Source organism: Strix aluco, chromosome 2 (assembly GCF_031877795.1).
Source record: "Strix aluco isolate bStrAlu1 chromosome 2, bStrAlu1.hap1, whole genome shotgun sequence".
Lineage (NCBI taxonomy): Eukaryota > Metazoa > Chordata > Aves > Strigiformes > Strigidae > Strix > Strix aluco.
The window spans coordinates 7,549,836-7,571,745 of record NC_133932.1 but is presented as its reverse complement, the minus strand read 5'-3'; the positions used below and the strand labels follow the sequence as shown (position 1 = coordinate 7,571,745).

The 21,910-nt window shown below is 43.2% G+C and overlaps 1 protein-coding gene across 3 annotated transcripts in view; it reads right to left on the bottom strand.

Moving 5' to 3' along the window:
- The window catches only part of CASR (calcium sensing receptor), an 82,179-nt gene that overhangs the window by 22,761 nt on the left and 37,508 nt on the right, over positions 1-21,910 (bottom strand). For all 3 annotated transcript variants that reach the window (XR_012621179.1, XR_012621180.1, XM_074809510.1), the window contains exons 3-4: positions 13,279-13,585; positions 9,450-10,331 (exon numbers count right to left, since the gene is read on the bottom strand). Coding sequence is in view for 1 of the 3 variants with exons in the window: in XM_074809510.1 (XP_074665611.1) it covers positions 9,450-10,331; positions 13,279-13,585 (1,189 nt within the window). In the remaining 2 variants the exon portion in view is untranslated. The remainder of the gene's footprint in view (positions 1-9,449; positions 10,332-13,278; positions 13,586-21,910) is intronic.

Below are 21,910 nucleotides of genomic sequence, written 5' to 3'. Positions count from 1 at the left end.
TAAATTATCGAGATAAGACCAAGAAATAATTTGATCAGTGTGCATAAATATTGTATGGAGAAAAACGATGAGTACTTCATCTGGACTTTTAAATCTAATAGAGCAAGGCCAAGTAAGGACCAATGAAACTAAAGGTCAGTTGAATCCCAACTAGAAATAAGACACGATCTGCGACAAGAGATGTGACCTGACATGGATCATACTAATAAAAAAGGTCCACTAGTCAGCATGTCTTTGGGGAAAATAAATCTTGTTAAATACAAGTGTGGCTGGCAAACACAGCCCTTCCGAAGTGAAATATCTAGACTTCCAATGGGAAGCATCCCTTAGCTGGATCAGGATTACTTCCCTGAATGTGGCTTAAATTTACATAGTTTATTATACAAAGGATTTAGAACTGCATGATCATTTGGAAAGTGACTCCATTTGAACATTTTTTAGGTTCCTATTAAGATTTTGTGGAAAGAGGTGGTCTCTGGACAGACAAAGGCAATGGTACAGGTAGAGTGAGAGCTAATTGTCAGTGCTGTTAGATGGTATTTTGTACTGGACTCTGTATGCTGCTGTCTTTAGCTACAGCCATGATACGAAAAAACCATCATGGCCACCTAGTCTAGACTTAGTGCCATAATTGGTTTGTTCTTCATTTGTAACAAATATAATGTGGAGAAATCCATTGGGTACAATGGCCCAGGGTGCCGTGTGTACTAACAGTGAAGGAACTATTGGCAGAAATTCTGACTGAGTAAATGATATTTTAATGTTCTTGAGAGGTCATCATACTGCACAATAACTGTTATGGTGAAGTATCTAAAAGCTTAAGATAGGGCTCTTTTTATTAATTTAATTATAAATTTAATACTAAATAATACATAATTAATTGTCCAATTATTAAAGCTAATAATAGAGCCAATGGTTATCCTACAAGCTCAGTGTTTTCACGTAGCATAATTCACATATAGTGTCTTGCATAATCAAAATCTGATCGAAATGTCTTTTCTGGGAGGTGTTTAATGCTGTCTCTACTCAGCTGTGCAGAGAACGACTCTGTATATGTGCGTCTCTGCACCCGTTTGCTGTTGCTTTCTTCTAACAGCCCTTTATGGATCAGTCTCTTCAAAGTCCCAACAAGGTCTGAAACTGCATCATGCACAGAACACTGCTGACACTGATTTGAAGAATTGTGCCTTTCTCTAGGCCAGAAGGAAGTCATAGCTTTTGACTGTAAATTCTTTCCTATTTGGATCTATAGGATGAATTACTTCAATGCTTTGGTAAGCTGCCTCTCTCTGGTAGAATGAGAACCAACTGATACTACCAACATACTTGGTGTCATTTCTTTTGGTCATTCATCAAACCTGAGTTCAATGGTTATTTATAATCTATTCAAGAACCACTATCCATTAAAAAAAAAAAAAAAAAAGGAAGAGTCCTAAAGTTTCCTATAGTCACACTGAGTTGACTGAACTCATGCAACCATTTTGGACATTTAGAATTGGCATCTGTTGCAAGCACAGTCATAGGTTTCATCAATGGTCAACTGAAGTCCCAGTGGATTCACTGTTACTGTGTTTGGGCACGTGTTCCACTTGACTACTAGCTTAAAACTGTGTTTTCCATTTCCTTTACCAGTATAAGTCTTGGCCAAGAAATCTCATGTCAAGGCATTGATTTCTACAGTTCCTAAATAACCTTCACGTAATTCCTCCTAGAGACACAGGTAGAATTCTGAGCAAATTATGGCTTCTGGTCCAGTGAGGAGATCACTCTTTTAATTCTACAAGGCAAAAGGGTCCTTTATATGCCATAAAAAGTAATTTGTTCTCCTTCCTTGAAACTTCATCCACTGTATGAAGCAACACCAGTCCTTCATAGTGCATGAAAGTTCACTTTGGGGATAAAACTATATGGCTGGTTAGTAAGGTGTCTGTGAAGATGGCTGACCACCCAGAAAGAAAAGAAATAATAAACTTTGCTATGATTATCATGCCTTTGAAGTTAGCTTCAACCCTAACTTGCGATAAATGGAAATCAGCCAAGTCAGAGGAATGATTATAACATGAAACTGAATTTTTCATGAATCCACTTGTTTCCTCGCCTCACTTTCTGAGTGCCTTTAGGGGGCTCTCAAGGTGCCCTTTGTCACCAGCCCCATTTGTGAGTAGCATCAGGCAAGGTCAGTCCTAGAAGAAGATTCTTTTGTGTAACAAAGACATTCTCTGTCTTAGTAAAAGATACCGATGTCTTGGTAATTCAAGGGATAATGATTATCTGAAGTCACTACAGACAGAGACATTATATGAGCATCTCATGGAGCCTTCCCTAAAACTCCCAGGTCCAATAAGGCTGCAAAGTTGCCTTCTTTTCCCCAAGCAACAAAGGTACAAATGAGCTTCATAAATATTAGAAAATGCTTCTTTTCAAATACAGCTTTTGTTGCAATGCAGCATATAAGTGACTATATTAAAAATTACTTTTATGAAAAATTTAACATGTTTGGGGGTGGGCAGGAGTACTGCTCTTTTTTTTGTCATCATGCAGTGTGTACTACCCCGATTCAGAAGAATCTCAGCCATTCTCTACTAAGTAATTAATAACCACAACTCCTTACTTCACGACATAGAGGTTGTGTATTTGCTGCATGCAGTTCATCCACCCTTCTTCTAGCAACCCTGTTGGGGCGATGGTTTCCCTGCACATGTTCTACTGGTGATGTTACAGGACCCCACCTTTAGTAAGGTCCAGTTAAGTTTTTCTCCTTTTAGTTGCAGAGCCATCTAAATAATACTGCATTTATTGTCTGCTTAGTGGAAGAGCTCACAAGTGATGTTCTCAGCTGATGTTATCTCCAAACTGATGAATAAGTGATCTTCTGTTACTGCCCTTGTGGGGAAACAGCTGTGTTTGCTCTATTGACCTGCACATTTCTGTGTGTGGCTCAAGTCATCTGCCTCTCAATTTGGTCTCCCACAACAAAGCCACACTGGTGAATGCTTGCTTTCTGTTCATAACAAATTCTTCTCCACTGCATTTGTAATGCAGACTAGGTGAGCTTTTGCAGTTGCCTGATATTCAGCAGGTTCCTCTGCCTTCATTTCAATTCTTCCAGAATGACTAATTTTCAGACCACTCTCAGTTAATACCTGTTCTATTACTGTTTCAGTCTCTATACCACAAAGCAGCTGTTTACCATACACCACTTTAATTGTTCGAACAGGCCTATATAGTTCAACAGACACAAAATTGATTAGATAAGACATTAGGCTAAAAGGTCTGGAGAGATGTATGTCACCTAAGGCATCATTCACTTCTTTAAAGCCTTGCAGAATCAATTTCCAGCCAGCTAGACATACCTAAAAGTAAAGCTGGAGAAGGCACCAATCCATTTTTACCTCTTCATAATGCGTATCACCAGCACAGAGGAAGGAACTGCTGGCTGGCAGGTGCACAGGTGTAATGAAAGACTGTAGGTGTTGCTAGGTGAAGTGAATTTGTATTTGCTTTTATTTTGTGGAAGAGCATATGGCAGCTTTTCACTAAGTCTGAGGTCAATCAGATTTCTAGGCATACAATAATTTACACGAGCATGTCTTTAACCCGTTAATCATTAGGGCAGCACATTTTTCAGCCTGTCAGCATGCTTTCCCTTGGTGCCTAGATGAGCTATCTCATTTTTCACTCATGAACCTGCCAAAGTTCACAGCCTCTAGTGTAACCACAACCTGCAAATCATCTGGCAGTCCACCTAAGGATGCTCTGCTCTGTGACACTGTGACTGTGCACCTTTGCCTTCTCAAATCCACGGGAACTTCTCTTCCCCATTTAATCGCAATGCTTTTACTGTGAGACAGAGAGGCCCATCAGCTGCTTTTTAGCAAACATCAAGAAGCCAAATGAATGGGCAGAAACACAGAGTGAACTCTGTCTGAAGAAAAGACAGATTTTTCCTCTTCTCACACAGAAAGAATATGAAGTAGTAAATATTTGCTCTGCAGGACAGACCCCCTATCAGTTTTCCCCTTATTTTTTGCAGGACTACCCAGTGTTTGAAATGAGAGAGACACACCAGAGATGCTCCTGCAAATGCCCCAAAGCATTATAAATCTTCATTCAGAGGGGAATTGAAAGAAAAACAGATGGACTTGCTGTTAGAAGTGACCATGGGAATAGCCATGTGAGCAGAGATCAAGTAAATGAAAGAACTTGAGGGACCTGGGAAATCTTATCAAGGAAGGTGTTAAGAAAAATGGGCTTCAAAAGCAGACTGAGCAGTTATGGAGAAACAGGCCAAAGATGCAGGGAATTTTGACAAAGAGGGAATATCAGTACAGGAGTCCTGAGCCCATGTCCCACCTCTTTCCATACCTTCCCATTGCTATTCTGTAGCTTATGGGAGAGCTCCTATCTGGGGGAGGTCAGTCCATGAACCAGAGCAAACACAGAATTGGCCTTACTCAATACAGTCTCCTAAAAAAAAAAAATCACAGCCCACCATCAGAAGAGAATGGGCATCTGATAATCAGAGGTGACAGAGTCCTTTAGGAGGATTCTTTCTGTTGTGCTATTTACAGTCATGCACTTTATTCCTTAGTGCTTTGTGTAAAATTTTGCCTCTTCCAAATGTGACAGAAATTGCTTATATATTTTGTTCTGGACTACCCGGCATGTCTTTGTTACCTGAACAAAACACTGCAAAAAGAAGTAATGAGTGTGATTTTGATCAGTATTGTACAGGATACAACAATGGCACATGCAGAGAATACTAGCTGCTCTTTGCAAAGCTGTGCACCTGGATTATCTTCTGCCTGGCAGCAGGGTAGGTTCTTAAAACATGGCAGCTGCAGGCATATACATTGCTCAGAATAAAGACAGCACAGACATCACAGAATCACAGAATCATCAAGGTTGGAAAAGACCTTGAAGATCCTCCAGTCCAACCATTAACCTCACACTGACCATTCTCAACTCCACCAGATCCCTCAGCGCTGGGTCAACCCGACTCTTCAACCCCTCCAGGGATGGGGACTCCACCCCTGCCCTGGGCAGCCCATTCCAACGCCCAACAACCCCTTCTGGAAAGAAATCCTTCCTAAGAGCCAGTCTGACCCTGCCCTGGCGCAGCTTGAGGCCATTCCCTCTTGTCCTGTCGCTTGTTCCTTGGTTCAAGAGACTCATCCCCCCTCTCTGCACCCTCCTTTCAGGGAGTTGTAGAGGGCGATGAGGTCTCCCCTCAGCCTCCTCTTCTCCAGACTAAACCCCCCCAGTTCCCTCAGCCGCTCCCCATCAGACCTGTGCTCCAGACCCTGCACCAGCTTCGTTGCCCTTCTCTGGACACGCTCGAGTCATTCAATGGCCTTTTTGGAGTGAGGGGCCCAAAACTGAACACATCGAGGTGCGGCCTCACCAGTGCCAAGTTGTCCTGGTTTAGCTAGGATAGGGTTAAGTTTCCCCAGCAGTGGGGGGGAAGCTCTAGCCGGATTATTCAATACCATGCTGACATCAGCGGGAGAATCGGTGAGTGTGTGTGTTATGCAATCTCTCTGCTCTCACTGCTGTATTGGTAGATATCTTGCTCTGTTCATTGTTATTACTGTTACTGTTATTGTTGTTGTTTGTTTTGTTGCTGTTGCACTGTTGTATCAAACCTCTCCTTATCTCAGCCCCGGGGCTTTGTATTTCACTCCCTTTGTGGGGGAGGGGCAGCGGCTGCGTGGTCTCGGACCCCGGCAGGGACTAAACCACCACACAAGTACAGGGGTAAGATGCCTTCCCTGTCCCTGCTGGCCACGCTATTGCTGATACAAGCCAGGATGCCATTGGCCTTCTTGGCCACCTGGGCATACTGCTGGCTCCTGTGGAGCTGGCTGTCAATCAACACCCCCAGGTCCCTCTCTGACTGGCAGCTCTCCAGCCACTCCTCCCCAAGCCTGTAGAGCTGCTGGGGGTTGTTGTGGCCCAAGTGCAGCACCCGGCATTTGGCCCTATTGAAACTCCTCCAGTTGGCCTCAGCCCATCGCTCCAGCCTGCCCAGGTCTCTCTGCAGAGCCTCCCTACCCTCGAGCAGATCAACACTCCCACCCAACTTGGTGTCATCTGCAAACTGACTGAGGGTGCACTTGATCCCCTCGTCTAGGTCATCAATAAAGATGTTAAACAGGAGTGACCCCAAAACCGAGCCCTGGGGACACCACTCGTGACCGGCCGCCAACTGGATTTAACTCCATTCACCACAACTCTTTGGGCCCGGCCATCCAGACAGTTTTTTACCCAGCAAAGCGTGTGCCCATCCAAGCCTCGAGCAGCCAGTTTTGCCAGGAGAATGCTGTGGGAAACAGTGTCAAAGGCCTTACTAAAGTCAAGGTAGACAACATCCACAGCCTTTCACTCATCCAATAAGCAGGTTGTCCTGTTGTAGAAGGAGATCAGGTTTGTCAGGCAGGACCTGCCTTTCATAAACCCATGCTGACTGGGCCTGATCATCTGGTTGTCCCACATGTGTTGTGTGATGGTACTCAGGATGAGCTGCTCCATCAGCTTCCTGGGCACCAACGTCAAGCTGACAGGCCAAAGAAGAAGGTTGTTAATTTGTGATATTTCAGCTTGGGAGACACAGAAAAATCCCATGCTTTCCATGCTGAAGCATACTTAGAGCCTTCTTAAGCTGTAGATGGTAAATTCTTAATAGGATGAATGGCACCCAATTTAACTAACTGACAGTAATTCTGTGCTAGGCTTCCTGCTGTCCAGTTCAGATGAGCTGACCACTGACTTAAAAATGTTATTTTTATATATAGACCCACACAAGCACCCTCCACAAATGATGTAAAACAGTTCCTCCAAGAGGTTTCTATTACGAGTACATAAAATTAACAATTAGAAGACAACAAATAGATGATAACTTGTATATGTTAATGGGATAATGCCATTAAATGGTACATAATTAAATTATGAAACACACCATTTATCCCCCTCAGCCACCAACCCCACTGGCAAGGGCTGCTCTAAACAGGAGCTCAGGCTAATGGAGCCATGAGTTCACCGGGTTTGCCTTATCTGCCCCACACACCACCTGGTCAGTGATTGCAGACACTATTAGTGGCTTCTGCCTCCAGTCTCAGGCATGGAGACTTCCTAACGCCACCCTCGCTCTCTCAGGTTGCTCAGGAAACCCTTGAGCTGATCGTGAGAAGAGGGAGCTGGCACTGACCACTGGCAGAAGTACCATTACAAATGAGATTGACTTTAGTGGGAAGATTTTCTTCTGTCTGGTTGTCAGAAAACCACTCTGGGGATGCTGGAGGATGCACGTTTGTGAGGTGAACTCATTACTCCCAGGGCTGAGGAAAGCTTCCTGAGGGTAATGGGCCGCAATGCCTGATATGAAGTAGGTGTGCACACAAATTTGGCATTTACCTGCTATTCATGTGTTTGATTTTGAAATGAAGTGAAAAAATGCACAAATATCAAATATGCTTGATGGCCAACACCACATAATGGTGGTCATCTCAAGTATAACCTGTTCCTTTGTAGCACCCGCTATTCCAGCCCAGTCATGTTATCCCCCACATAGTCTTTCTTGATGCTGATTCCCTCCTTTAAAGTAAATATGCATACCCCAAAGCCTAGATCAGCAGGATGCTTTATGTTTTGATGCAGACATCCTTCAGCACCAGTCAAGAAATGAGAGGACATTCTTCCCGATTGGGGAATCCTCAACAGACACCACATTATTTTACTTAGCTATGATATGAACGGTGTGAAAGGAGGGTGCAGAGAGGGGGGATGAGTCTCTTGAACCAAGGAACAAGCGATAGGACAAGAGGGAATGGCCTCAAGCTGTGCCAGGGCAGGGTCAGACTGGCTCTTAGGAAGTATTTCTTTGCAGAAGGGGTTGTTGGGCGTTGGAATGGGCTGCCCAGGGCAGGGGTGGAGTCCCCATCCCTGGAGGGGTTGAAGAGTTGGGTTGACCCAGCGCTGAGGGATCTGGTGGAGTTGAGAACGGTCAGTGTGAGGTTAATGGTTGGACTGGAGGAGCTTCAAGGTCTTTTCCAACCGAGATGGTTCTGTGTTTCTGTGAATATCCTGCTTTACTTCCCAAGTTGACAAGGCATAAAGGAAAAATTAAAAATATGTTTATTCTGGATCCTTTTTACCAACACAGGGAAAACTAAATCTGTCTGTGACTTGCCCACTTCTGCCAGTATGCTCCTGAAAAGCAGAATAGCTTTGAAAGACAGAAACCTCAGAGAGAGCCAGCAATCACAGGATTCCCCTAAACCAGGGTCAAACCTGCGCTCATCTATCTGAGTAAAGTGATTTCAGTAAATCAGGTACCTAGAGCAATGCAGATTTCCAATAAATGCCAAGACAAAGCCTTTTACTTTGGTCTGACTGATGTTTTTGAGTTGATTGATACTGGACAGGAACCAAACTGCAGTTCCCACATGTGAATGCTGACCCAACATCTGCAAAGTTTGTGGCATGGATAGCCTTTATTTTGGTTAGACTATCCCAAGTAGAGGAAATTACACATGCAAATGGGTATGTATGTGATCCTCATATTCACCCGTGTTGTGCCAATTTCAGGCATGTTTGGGCCAGTTTTCTGTGATGACCAGAAAGGGTCATATTTGCAATATCTTCATTTGATAGCCTTACAACCTAATTCTGTTATTTAAGAATGCAGTAGATATTAAAAACACATACAGTAGATATTAAAAACAAATATCACATCGGATAGCACAGTCAAACATATGGTAAGGTATAGGGTATTCATAAAGGATCAGAAGACAAAATGCCAGAATACCATCCATGTGCCGGTGGGTGGAACACATTGAATGAATGGGTAAATGTGACTAAGTCATTAGTATCATTTTATCAGTTCAGAAATATCCCTGCCAGATCAAAGCAGCTATCTATTATTTGCCCAATAGCCACATGTTATTTTCCTTCATTACTCAACCTGCTTTAGTTTGATCCTATGTAAGTTTAAAATTGTGGGGCAAAAATACAGCCTGTATGGAAAATTGCTGTGGGATTGCAAAAGATGTAGAGCTTGCCAAAGAAAATGAACTCTAAAAACTGTTTTCCTTGTTTATGTGCTCTCTCCAGGCCCTCTTGTTTATGTAAGGGCTCAATATATGATCAAGTTACCTTGCGTCAGCCAGACTGTGGTAATTGTCTGTGTGTGCACTTTTGGCCTGTAGCAAATGCAAGAAAATTTAACTTAGTTTAAGCCCCTTTTACTGCAGGCAAACCTAACACAACTTACCTTACATTCCCTGTGGGGTGGGAGTGTGCACCTAACCCACATGCAGCGATGTGCTACATCCCAGGAGCCTTACGCTGTGTCTGAGACCCAGGATTATGAAAGGCACCCTAAAAGGCATCCGAGACAGCTTCTCTTTTTTTGCGAGTATATTACACAGGCACACAAATGAAGGACTTACCTGCCATGCCTCAACCTTCTTAATGTCTGCACAGGATCCATTAGTGAAGAGTCCTTTCCCAGGGGTACAGGTATATATATCCTGCAAGGCATGGGCAATAGAGTATACTGCCAAATACACATTATAGGATATCCGCAAGTGCGTGTAGTCCATGTATGGTGTCTCCACACTGGTGATATTCTCATCCCCTGTGCACGGAGGTCGGAAGGCAGCCGTTCCATTTCCAGCTCCCAGTCCCTCTTCATGGCCCTTGTGGAACGAAGTTGAAGCTGGAGAATTTTTGGACCCATCGGGTAGATAACAGTTAAACGTCTCCTCCCAAAACTCCTTGGCAAAGCCGTTGTTGGTGGACTTCTTGGGATGCACCTTCTGCAGAAACTCACGAAAGCCTGGGATCTGTCCTGCCTTCAGTGCAAACCCAATGGTGCTGCCAATGACACGGAAGAACTCCGGCATGGCTATCAGGGAAGAGCTGGCCCAGGCCTCGCTTGCCAGCCAAATCTTGCCGGTGATGTTTCGCCTGACAATCTCTTTGATGAGAGGCTCCAGGTCTGGGCCACTGGAGAAAACAACAATCACCCTTGCTGTGGAGTTCTGGATGACCTCCACCACCTGCTGGATCTCCTCTTCATCTGAGTACTGGGAGATGAGCTCGCTAAAATCAATGCAGATATCTCTTTCCTCTGCCTCCTCCCGAAACTTTTCAATCCCTGGCCGGCCATAGTCATCGTCGGCTGCAATTGTTCCCACCCAGTTCCAGCGAAAGTACTCGATGATGTCTGCCATTGCTGTGGCCTGATGTTCATCATTGGGGATTGTGCGGAGGAAGGACTTGAACTGGTTCTTATTACTCAAGAGACGACTGGATGAGGCATAGCTGACCTGTGAGAGCACAGTAAACAAGCAAAACACACCATGAAGTGAAATGCCTGCATCAAATTGCCTCCATTCATCTAGCATCACTGTCAACCTGTGTAACCTTGGATGGGATGAAGAGAGGGCTGAGCACCACACTGGCAGTCACGTACTCTTAGCCTGTGGTTGCACATGATCCACTCTGAAAGTCTGTATGTTCTTGCAGCTGTGACTGTCTTACAGAGGCACATACAGGAGTGGGGCTCAGACCCGAGAGGCTGCAGCAAGATCTTGTCCACCTGTAAGGATCTGAGGTGCAGAGACACTGACACTAGCTTGGAGTAATGGCAAAGAGGTGAGCCATGGGGGGCCTACATGCACCTTGCTGCACTTCCTGCTGAACCCAGAAACAAGAAGAAAGTATCTTTTAGATAAACAATGGCAATGCACATGATTCAGACAAGGAGGGCAATGCACATAATTCAGACAAAATGCAGGCTTCTTCTGCCCTGAACCAGACATGAGGCAGCAGGCCGGTATTGCTGGCCCAAACCTCCTCTGTCTGTCTCTCCTCGTCTCTCACCTCTGTCTCCATCCTTAAACAGGCTCCATCAGGAACCATTTGCATGTGATATACAATCCTTGCCAGTCGAAGAGTGTGATGTGTATCAGTTGCCTTGACCCTGCGGAGTGTTATGGTAATGCCGGTTGATTCCATCTTAGCAGTATTTCCTGATTGCCAGCCAGAATCAGCAAAGGAGCCAGTAGGCATTCCACACTTCATGAGCCACCATGTTTTACAGTTAAAATGGGATTTTATTTCCTTTTCTAAAGCTATCAAGAAATATATTTTTTTTCCTAATCAGAACAAGTGCCATATGCTCTTAAGATATAACTTAGATTTTCTACAAGTAGAAAGAAAACCATAAAACCCAGAAGAGAATAATTTAAAGATCTAGAGAACTTTTAAAAGTCACTTATCTTTGCATTTTGAGATCGGTATCTGAACTCTTTAGTACTGACTCTCATTTGAAAAAGTCTTCTATAAACAGTTCATTTTGTACAAAGTGGAAATTTGCAGAAAACCTTATCTCCTCCTTAAACTCTGGCATTTAATGTTTCTGCAAGAAGAAAGAGAAGGAGGTCTCCTGATGCAGTTTCAGTGGCCACAGGATTAAATCCTCCTTTCACAGAGCTATACTCTCCCCTGGACAAGCTCCTGCCAAGTGCTACTCTCATCTCCTAGAGCCTATTGCTAGGAGGTAGAGGCAAGGTACCCCACTCCTGCAAGGTACCCTGCTCCTGCATGTGCTGTAACGGAACACTGAGGTGAGACACTGAGAAACAGAACAGAAGTCAAAACATTTTCAGTTTCTATGTCAATGTAATGAATAATGAGCCTCACATTAATTGTAATTGTAAAACCTCCAACTTCTACTGAAATGCAGGATCTATTAAGCATGGTTTTGCTAATGGCCTTGCTATAAATGGCAGTGATAATGTGTATTCTAATGCCCAACAGCTCCCAGTTTAAAAGCCTGCTTTCGGTTGCCATACTTCAGCCACCTGGATGAGACTTTGTTCTAGAACTGAACCTCCTGACATCTACCCGTTTCTGCAACCTCTAGATAAGACTACTGCCTCATAGCACAAATGCCATTTCCTGTTCAAAGCGAAAGTCTGAGAACTGCAAACACCTCTTATCTTCAGTCTAACCCACCAACCCTTCTTGGCTGCCCTTGTTCACCCGGTAATGTGATGTGTAAATCAACAATACCCCTTAAAATGCCATCATGGTGTTTATTGCACACCACCTTCCAATGTTACTCCGGGCAATACCTAGATAGCACATACTGGTCTTAGCTTAAACCATTCTTGCCCTGCTCAGAGACCAAATGGCCATTTTTTTCAGGCTCCTGCAAGGAAGTCAGACTGATAACATTAAATAGACAAGACATACTACTGTGCACCAGGCAGTCAAGAATCCTTCCTTCTTCATTTGTGGTGCAGATGGGAATTGGAGCCCTGGCTGAAGGAAAGATATACCCTCTCAGGACAGACTGAGAGTGCAGTGTGACACAATCTTGTTACAAGGACTCTTGTGAGCTCTGGAACCTGTATTCAATTTAGAAGAGGAACTGGAAATGTTAGTCTATACAAGGCAACACAGAAATGGACAAGGTCAAGCACTTTTTCCGAAGCTGTCTTCAGTGTGGAAATCTAAAATCAAGAGCAACAACATTAAGCTATAACTTTGCTTGGGGTCTTAGCAGAGCAACAAGCTTGTTAAACAAAAGGATGGGACCATGGATGCTGGCACTGGCCCCAGTAGAGTGAGCAGACAGCAAGAAGGAAGCTGCAACACAGGAGCTGGCACAACTACACCACCACACAGATGATCCCAGGATAAGGGAGAGCATATCCACATGCTTTCACAAACCTTGTTTTGGAGACCCTAGGGCAAAAGAAAGGCATGTCAGCCCAGAAGAAACCTTCACAGCACAAGGAACAACTTTACAGATCACCTACTTGAATGATCCAGAGATGATGAGAGACCTAAGAGTAGTTGGCAATGACTCAGTTATGCCTTAACTGGGCTCTGTGGGAGTTGGGCATGACTAGACAGTGACCATGGTGAAGCAACATCACAACTAACTTGTCAAGGCTGGCAACTGCCAATGGCTGACCTAAAGTACCTGTGGTCACAGACTAAACCACTCTAGACAACTTTAGTCCTCTAGACTAAGTTGCTGTTGGCTGAAAGTTGTTACTGGCTGCTTGGTAACCTGTGTGTTTGGGGATTGCAAATTGCTAGCAAGACATATTTCTACCATAAGAAAGCCTCATATTTTGTATTGTTTCTCTCCTTGAGGTTCTATTGGAAATGGCAAAGATTAAACAATCTTTGTTTAATCTCTGCAGAGCAGAGAGGCAGGCCACTTCTGTAACCTAAACAAGAGAGGTGAAAGCGTACCTGAGGTATGTAAAAAAGTCCCAGCAGATTGGCCACAGCAGTAGAGATGCCGGAGCCCGTTGCCCCCACGACTGCAATGGTGGAAGGGATATGTTCTGAGCAGTTGCAGAATTCGTCCAGGTTCAAGGAGTCTATCTTGTTCTGGGCCACAAAACTCAGTGTGGCCTCCAGGGCTTTAGAGACTGTATTGCAAGTGTCAAATATCCTGTATCCCAGGGTCATGTTGGGAAGGAGAGTTGGGCTACTGTTTATTTCTTCTATGGCAAAGATCATAGCCTGGAGCCAGCGGAAGCCTCGGAAATTATACCTGGAAGAGTAAAAATAAAAATAAAATAGAGTGAGAAGGAGGGAAGCAGAAGAGAGGAGACCAGGACTGAGACAAAGACAGAGTGGAGAATTCCAGACACAAAAGGCAAAAGCAATTTATGCTATTTCTTGCATCCTACTAAATTTAGAAGGCTTTGCTTCTGTCTTCAGTGGTTACAGAAGAGGTGTGCACATGCTACAAGGTTTTGTTCTGGTTTTCAGCTCTTAGTTTGGGAGCTCTCTTCAAAGGTCCTGAGGATGAGATGAACTTTCTAAGTCCCGTGAAGTCTGGGAAGGTTGAAAGAGAGCATACCTGGGGTGTTGGCTCCAGCCTGTCCCTTCTGCTCAGGACCCTAAACCTGGATCTTGTGATTCCTGAGCAAATGCTCTGACACAAAGCTACACCTACCAGCTTTCCTTCCAGGCTCCTCTGACATGTTTCTGAATGCAGATGGCAGTGTCTGCTAAGCTTGTGCTGAGCACGAAGCTGCCAAGGACTTGGGCTCAGGGATACTTGTGTGTCAGCTCCTCAGGGCTTTAGGCAGGCAGAGCAAGCTGAGACACAGCACTGGCATGCCACTGGATGCACAGGTGCCTGGGAGCCCTGCTCAGGGAAATTTGGCCTCACATCACACACTTCACATTGTGAGAGAGAGCATGTCAGCCTGCTTATACCAGAGAACAGAGACATGCTATACATGTAGATTCTAGTGTAACTTGCTAAGTTGTTAATTAGATATTTCAGTGCTTTCCTTCAAGGAATAACTTTGCTCATTATTATAGTGCTCTCATACATTTGGCTTAGACACGAGCTCAGAAGATGCCACCAGAGCTGGCCTGTGAAATTGAAACTGTTTTTTGAAGCCTCCTCTGTTCTCTGAAATGGAGAAGCTGAGTTTTCTGACTCTCAGCTGTGCATAGAGCTAAACCAGAGCTGGGGAATGGTGGCAAGTGTAATGCAGGACCTGGGAGTCCCTCTTTAGAGCATCCCATGGGCTGGCAGTGAAAGAAGCTGATGCAGGGTGAGTGACTATTTCTCCAGAAAAGAGAGAAGCTTCTTTGTGAAAAGCAGCAGGAAGAAAGTAGCTTTGATACATGCTATTCTCAATTTTTGCTTACTGTGTTTTCTCCTGTAAAGCTGCACAAGCAACCAGTTGTGTGCCTGTGAAGCTGCTGTGTTTTAGGGTAATTCAGCTGGTACAGCAGAATCTTTCATGAACTGAAACCTGCCTTTCCATGTAATGCAGTATGGGTCAGGACACCAGTTAGTTTGCAGTTTTGTGTTGAGTTGCAGCTGAAAACGGGAAGCTGTTACGACTGAGATCCATTGGGAAAACTGATGGGCCCTGGAACTGGAAGAGCTTGGGGAAACAGCCTGCCCAAGAACAGACTCTATATAAAATGGTAAATTTTAGGTTTCACATGATTGCCATTCTGAAATGCTTTGAGAGGTGTTGCCATTACCAAGGTGAAGATTTCTCAAGATAAGCTTCATGAAATCACAAACTTTCAATCCCTGAGATATAGGACCTGAACTGCTGGATTAAATGCTGGATTAAAATCCAAAGTTGATGTTAGCTATGTTTGACTTCTTCAAAGCTGAATGAACATAGACACATTACTCCCATTCCAGGAGTTTGATTTGATTCATCTGGGATCAGAATTGCTAAAGATATCACATCTAAGGTTTATCTTTAAGTCTTAAAAACTTCACTTATTCAACTTGATTTCACCTGCTCCAGCCATCTTTGGCCAACTTCCAAATGAGGTTCTGCTCTGAGGTTGTATCTCAAAGACCCGGCAGCATGGTTTCAGTACAGATCTATTCAAGTCAAAAAGTTTGAGGCCAATAAAAATCCTTAGTTATAACTTATGACCAAAATGACAGTTAGCTTATTAAAGATCACTCTTTAGAAAATGGACACAGGAGTGTGGGTTACCGTTAGAAGTAATTTGGTGAGAGTATTTTTTGCTCTAGCAATAAGGAGGGAGGTGCAATGGGAAAGCTCTGAAATAAAAGGGCAAGCCTCAGAGTGAACGAGGCAGTGCGTGTTGTGCACAGAAAAGAGACGTGCCAGGCACACCACGTTCCCTCATGTGGTCAGTAATGCTCAGTGGGATGAATGGCAGCAAGGAGGCGTTTTGTGACACTTCTTTTAAAAAAGCTAAATGTATTTACAGATATTTTTAATTAAAATGAAAATAGGATTTGAAGCAAGGAACTATATTCAGGCTCCTCATGTGAAAAAAAAAAATCTGAAAGCATTTTCTATGTTTAAAGGGAAGACTGCTGAGAAGCTGGGAAGTTCAAAGGTACTACTGTACTTCTGTGAAAAGCTTCACACATTTGAGTATGTGTAAAACTAAATTTAAGCCTGCTCACATTAAATTATACAGGTGCAACGTGACACAAAATTCTTTTGCCTGTTTGACAGCAATTTGATTTAATTTTTTTTAAATGTCACAACATGGTATCTTCAGGTGATACCTTCAAAAGCAGTGAGAACTGGACTGTCTTCCCCTCAACTTCAGAGAAAATATTTGCCATTTAATTCAGTAAATGCAGACTAAGGCCCACAATACACAGTTGATTTTATTTTCCTTTCTGACATACGCTCCTGATGAATGTTTATTTACAGCCTAAGGCCTGTACTTCAGGTACTTGCGTTTGGATCGGTTTTATTTTGGAAGAAAACGGAGAGTAGGGGGTGTTTTCTGGGAGCTAGACTCCAAAATGTCTTTGAAACGCTTTTGATAATTTACCTCAAACTAGCCTGGGCGGGAGACCTGAAGTTCTCTTCAGTTGCACCTCTGCTGATAGCAGCGTCAGCAGATCAGAAGAGGATCTGATGGGATGGAGACAAACACAGCTCACTCTGTCTTCTCTAATACCTGATAGACCTTCAGACAAGGTCTCATTTTTGTTAACTGATACAGTGTTGTGTCAGTGCTGTAACACGGACACGGTCAGATAAAGGCAGTGCCACTAAACTAGGCTCAATGAAGCAATGTATCATGATTCCTTCAATCCCTGTGAATGGAAATTTTGTGGATAAATTATCTCCCATTGTGTTGTAAGACCTCAGCAAGGGGCTACAGATAGGTTCCTCTTGGCTTGGTGTGTACATGGGTAAGAGCAGCCTTTGAACCTGGCAGCAGGTTACACCGATCCAGCTGACTGCCTGTGCCGTGCTGCTGCTGTGACTAAATATGACTAATCACTGGAACGCTCTGTCAACCATGCAGAAATTTGACTGGTTATTTCCGTGAAGAAACTGCAAGGGATTTGCTAACAGAAGCAAACTTTTCATTACATTTCCAGAATCTTTAAATAGCCACTGGTATTTTGGTGGAAAATAAGCAGCCTCCAAAACTTATTTTCTGCTATGTTACTTTCAGGTACATTGGCATAGTCTTGTATTTTAACATTTCTGAGATGTGGTGCTATGAAAAGTGGCCATTAAGCTCTAAATGAGAGTTTAATGTAAATAATTCAGTGCCCAAATGTGTAGATAGGAATTTTTATTTACACTCAGCTCTTTAAAGGTTTCCCTTCTGATGCCTGTTCCCCAACTGCCAGAGTATGTCACTGATCTTTCTATTCCCAGGCAGTAGCACAAACTGGGAAAAAGAAATCAGAAACAATTCCTCCACAAATCCTCATTTTAATTGTCACACCTGCAGGGACAGATTATCTTTGCAGTAGCCCAGTTTGCTAGATAGGAAACTTGCAAGATCTCACTTATTCCCACAGGTTTCTTTCTAGTTCGTATAAATATGTCTGTCAAGGGATGCTCAGGATGGCTTAAATGTCTCAGCCAGTGTTACAAAGCAAGGGTATGTAAATTAAGGGACACAAGCTCACTGCGTGGTTTAAGCTCCCCATAGCTCCATCCCCTCTTTCTTTACTTGTTTGTTTGTCTGGTTTGGTTTGAACAGCTCTTACTGTCTGGATCCAGCAGGGAAATTATTCCTGATCCCTGTTGGTCTCCATAAAGGAATAATTCACAGCCTCATGTGAATTCATGACCTTCATTTATCAACACTTGCAAGGCACTAAATTAAAAGCAATAGAATATGAAGGAAAAGAAGAAGAAAGTAATGTGAAAACTCTAAATACAGCTTTCACTTACCCTCCCATATCCGACGGGTACTTTTGTTCAAGAATGGTGGCAAAGCCTGCATATGCTTCTTGGCTCACGCCAGTACTCCTCTTTCTCTAGTAGTTGTATACACATACTAATTTCTCTGTCCTCTCTAGGTTTCCAGTACATTAATTACATGTTATTGCTGCTACTACCACTGCTATTACTAAACTATGCAAAGGGGAGACCTTCAGTCGTTTGTTGGATTCCTGCAGTCAGTAGGTATAATGAGTTGCTTACTACTCTTACAAGCATGGGTAAGGCAAATTGTGCAGACCAAAGAAAATTGAAAAATTAAAATTCAGAAGGTGGGTGGAAAAGAAAGAGGAAAAGCAAATAATTTGGTCTTACAGAGGAAATTCTAAATACCATGTTATGCATTCAGTTCTGCAGTGGGATTAGCAAATACAGCAGAAAGGGGTAGAATTAAAACTCTCTGTTCTGTCAGATGGACAGACAAAGTCAGTGAGCTACAGCGTCCCAGACCCATGCTCTGTGAAGTCCTGCACTATGACATGGGGATGATGTCTCACCACAGTTTCACAGCCTGAGAGCTATGTGTCACAGTGCGGGACCCTGGCTAGACAGCTGATCAGAACACAGCAAATATGCATTAAAAATGATGACCTAGTGATACCATATTGGCAACACTGTATGTCAGCTCAGTAGAGATTTATCCTCACTGCAAACAGTTCATTACAGTAAGAGGAATACATGGCTATGGCCCATCTGTGCAACAATGCTAACAATAATACTGACGATACCACCACCACCACCACCACTACTGCTAATCTACCTGAAATCAAGAAAGGACAGAGAAATGAGGTTATGAATAGGCCTCTGTGGGTGCTGACAGGGAATGGGGGTCAGAGATTGCTTGTGCTGTGCTCAGCCTCTGCCTCCACTGCACACATCAGATAGGCATCAGCAAATGTTGCAAAGAAAGTTGCTGCAACAGCACCTGAGACATACAAAGACAGAAGGTGTATTTATATCAAATGCGGGATACTTGATTGCTTAAACAATAAACAGGAAACAAAATTGGTCTCACTTTCTGTGCTCCTATCTGACATTTGATGTGGCAAAATCATGAGTAAATTTTCACTCTGGACTCTACAATTCAGTGCTTAAAGCATGAAGATGCATTTTCAGTAGAAACAGCACAAAAAGAATGGAGAACAGATCAATACTGTTCCCCTTTCCTTTCGTTGATGAATTATGTATATAGTTTTCCAAATAATCAGGTGCAAGGTATGCACAGTAGGTTCAGGCCACTTCATGCTGAGCTGGGGAGAAACGTGCCGTGCCACAGGAGTATGAAGAGTGTGAAAACTGAAAATGTGGAGAAAAAACTGCTCTGCCCATTTTGAGAATACCTATTTGGGAGCATAGGTATGGCACTGAAGACAGCTAAATGTGTAGGGAAACGTCCAAACAGCACAGATCAGGTTGAAAGAGCTCAAAAGAAAGTAAAGCCACATTATAAATTGCTTGATATTGAACCCCAGAAGAGACCCGGGGAAACCACCCACAGGGTTTCAGTGGGACCCTTAGGTCATTTCTTGGTCTCAAAGCAAGGAGGTTTTTGTATGGTCTGATGCTGCTGCTGCTACCTAATGGAGGAGAGTATGAGGAAAGAGAGAGGATGCTCATACTTCTAGAGTGACATGGGTCTAATTTTCTTATGTGATATGAGACACATTTTCCTATGTAATAAAGAGATTAAAAGCTGTACACAGCCATCTAAAAAGGGGACAGGTATAAACTGATTATCCTCAGCTTTGAAAAGATACAGCAGTGCTGGAGAAGGCTCAGAAAAGGGCAATAAGGGCAGTCAAAGGTATGGGACAGATTGAGCACCTTTGGTTTGACCAAGTACAGCCACAGTTATGCTCCTCTAGCAGACCTCCCACCCTACAAAAGTTTTTGACACTACAAGACTAGGGAAATTTTACTTTGGGAAGAAACTGGAGCCTTTTGTTGTTTTTTTTCTCTCTTTCCCTGAAAATATGAGTTCGATCCTTCCAGACTAACCAATTGCCCAGAAGCAAGGAAACTCAAATGTGACATGAAAGACTCTAGCTCATGACTTGAAGAATGTATTGGGCTCTTAGAGTCAGCATGCACAACTCTGCCACAGGCTACTACCTGATCATAGAGTCCAAAACCGAAAAGGACCACCATGGTTGTGTTGCGAGATCTCTGTACAAGCCCAGTCAAAGGAATTTTCTGACTTAAATACTGCTTAAAATAGAAAATCCTTTCAGGAAAAATATCTTCTCTCAATTTAACATGTACCAATAACAAGGAATACACATAAACTGTCCCGTCTTCATCATTCAAATCTGATGACCAGTCTCAAAAAGTCTTCTCAACTCAATCTCTTTCGAATTAAACCTTTCCTGGAAATGGACATTTTCTGGTAAAAATGTGTATCATGAAGGAACTTCCAGCCATCTCTGGTCCAATCATCCCCTTGTTCCTATCGTAGCTGCTACTACCTCTGCAGCTAGATCTCTGACCTGCATTAAGTGTTCCCTCTCCATTTGCATTATGCTATCAACTCACAATTTATCCAGTTCCTTGACGGAGTGCTGCAAACTGCCATGACTGCCCGCCTCTTCACTCCTCTCTTTTGCACCTGCAGCTTCTTGGTGCAGGCGTAAGATGAACACAGATTTTACCCAGGCAAATTTCAGGTGGAAGACACGTTTTAGCAGATCAAATGCCACCCAGAAGGATCTCCCATTGTGTCCTTAAAACAGCTGGTCTGGCTTTTCAGGATTTGCCTGTTGCTGGCAGTGCTACCTCATTAACAAATCTTTTGGTAACCATACACTTGTAGTACTCATGGGGGAACATTCTCCTGTGATCTGTTCTAATAATGTGACCATGGCAAGACAGTCACTGAGGCTGACCCAGCGCTGACAGAAATGAAAGCTATGTTCAGTTTGCAAATATCAGCACTGTCCTGCCTGCCACCTGGAGCAGGTGAAGAAGACAACGGAGCTGAAAACATCCATCACTTTTCAGCATTCCACTCTTAAAATGCTGCATCTGGGAGAGAAAAAACTGCCGAGAATCTGGCAGAGCTTCTTGCTCCATGAAGTAGACATTCCACATACATTTACTTCATGACCTTCTTGTGCATGCACAGAAGCTGAATGAACCCCTGCTTAATTACACTTCTTTCTGGGTGGTCTCTATGAGAGCATCTGGGGATGATCTCATAACCTAGATGGATGTGTCTTGCTCAGTGTCTCGGCGTGAAACCGCACTTGAAATCTGTAAGCATAGCAGGAATGCTGTCAGCCATTCTTCATTGCCATCTGTGACAAAATTGTGCTTAGATCCCCAGTCTAGGATGAGAGGTCCAAATAACTCCAGATACACATTTTTCCACATATGATTATACAAGAGGCCCCATAACACTGAAGTATTTTTTCCATGCATAGTCATGACAAAATTCCACATCAATTTCTTATATTTTGTTTATATGACATTTCAGTTGCAATCAGTTTCTGGCACACTTTCTACTTGTTATGTGTGTTATGTGCAGGGTTGTAAGGTTAAAAATTCCTCATGTTTCATCATAAAAATGGGTACACTTCATTAATAAGAGAATTTGTTTTGATGTGGATTTCTCCCTCCGAGGTTAACTGTCAAAGACTTAAGACAAAACCTGTATGCACTGTTTACAGAGAAGAAAAGGACTTTGGGTGAGGAAAGCCTAGATAAGGAGTTCAAGTCTGGGACTTTGTAAAGGTCCTAAAGAGACATCTATGTGTTCAGTGGGATTTTTCAAAAGCAGTGACCTATCTCACTTTCACCTGTTCACTTGTTTAGGCAACTAAACAGTTTGTAAAGTCTTAGAAAATAAGAGGCAGAACTGGAAAAAAAAAAAAAAAGATTTCAAAGCCATGTTGCTATGCATGACTGTAATCAAATTAACTGAAGAGCACTATGGGTTATTTTCTGTCCCTCTGCTAGGAAGGTTCATTTTCAAATATTATTCAAATGTCCACTGTGAACGGCCAGATAGATCAGTATATTCATGTTTTGGCAGCTTTGGGTAAGACAAAAATTGCCCTCTTTCACTGTCCAAATATTATTTATGTTACTGTTTAACACATGTACTTCCTGTCTTTACACACTTGTTTTTTCTGTTATTTACACCATAC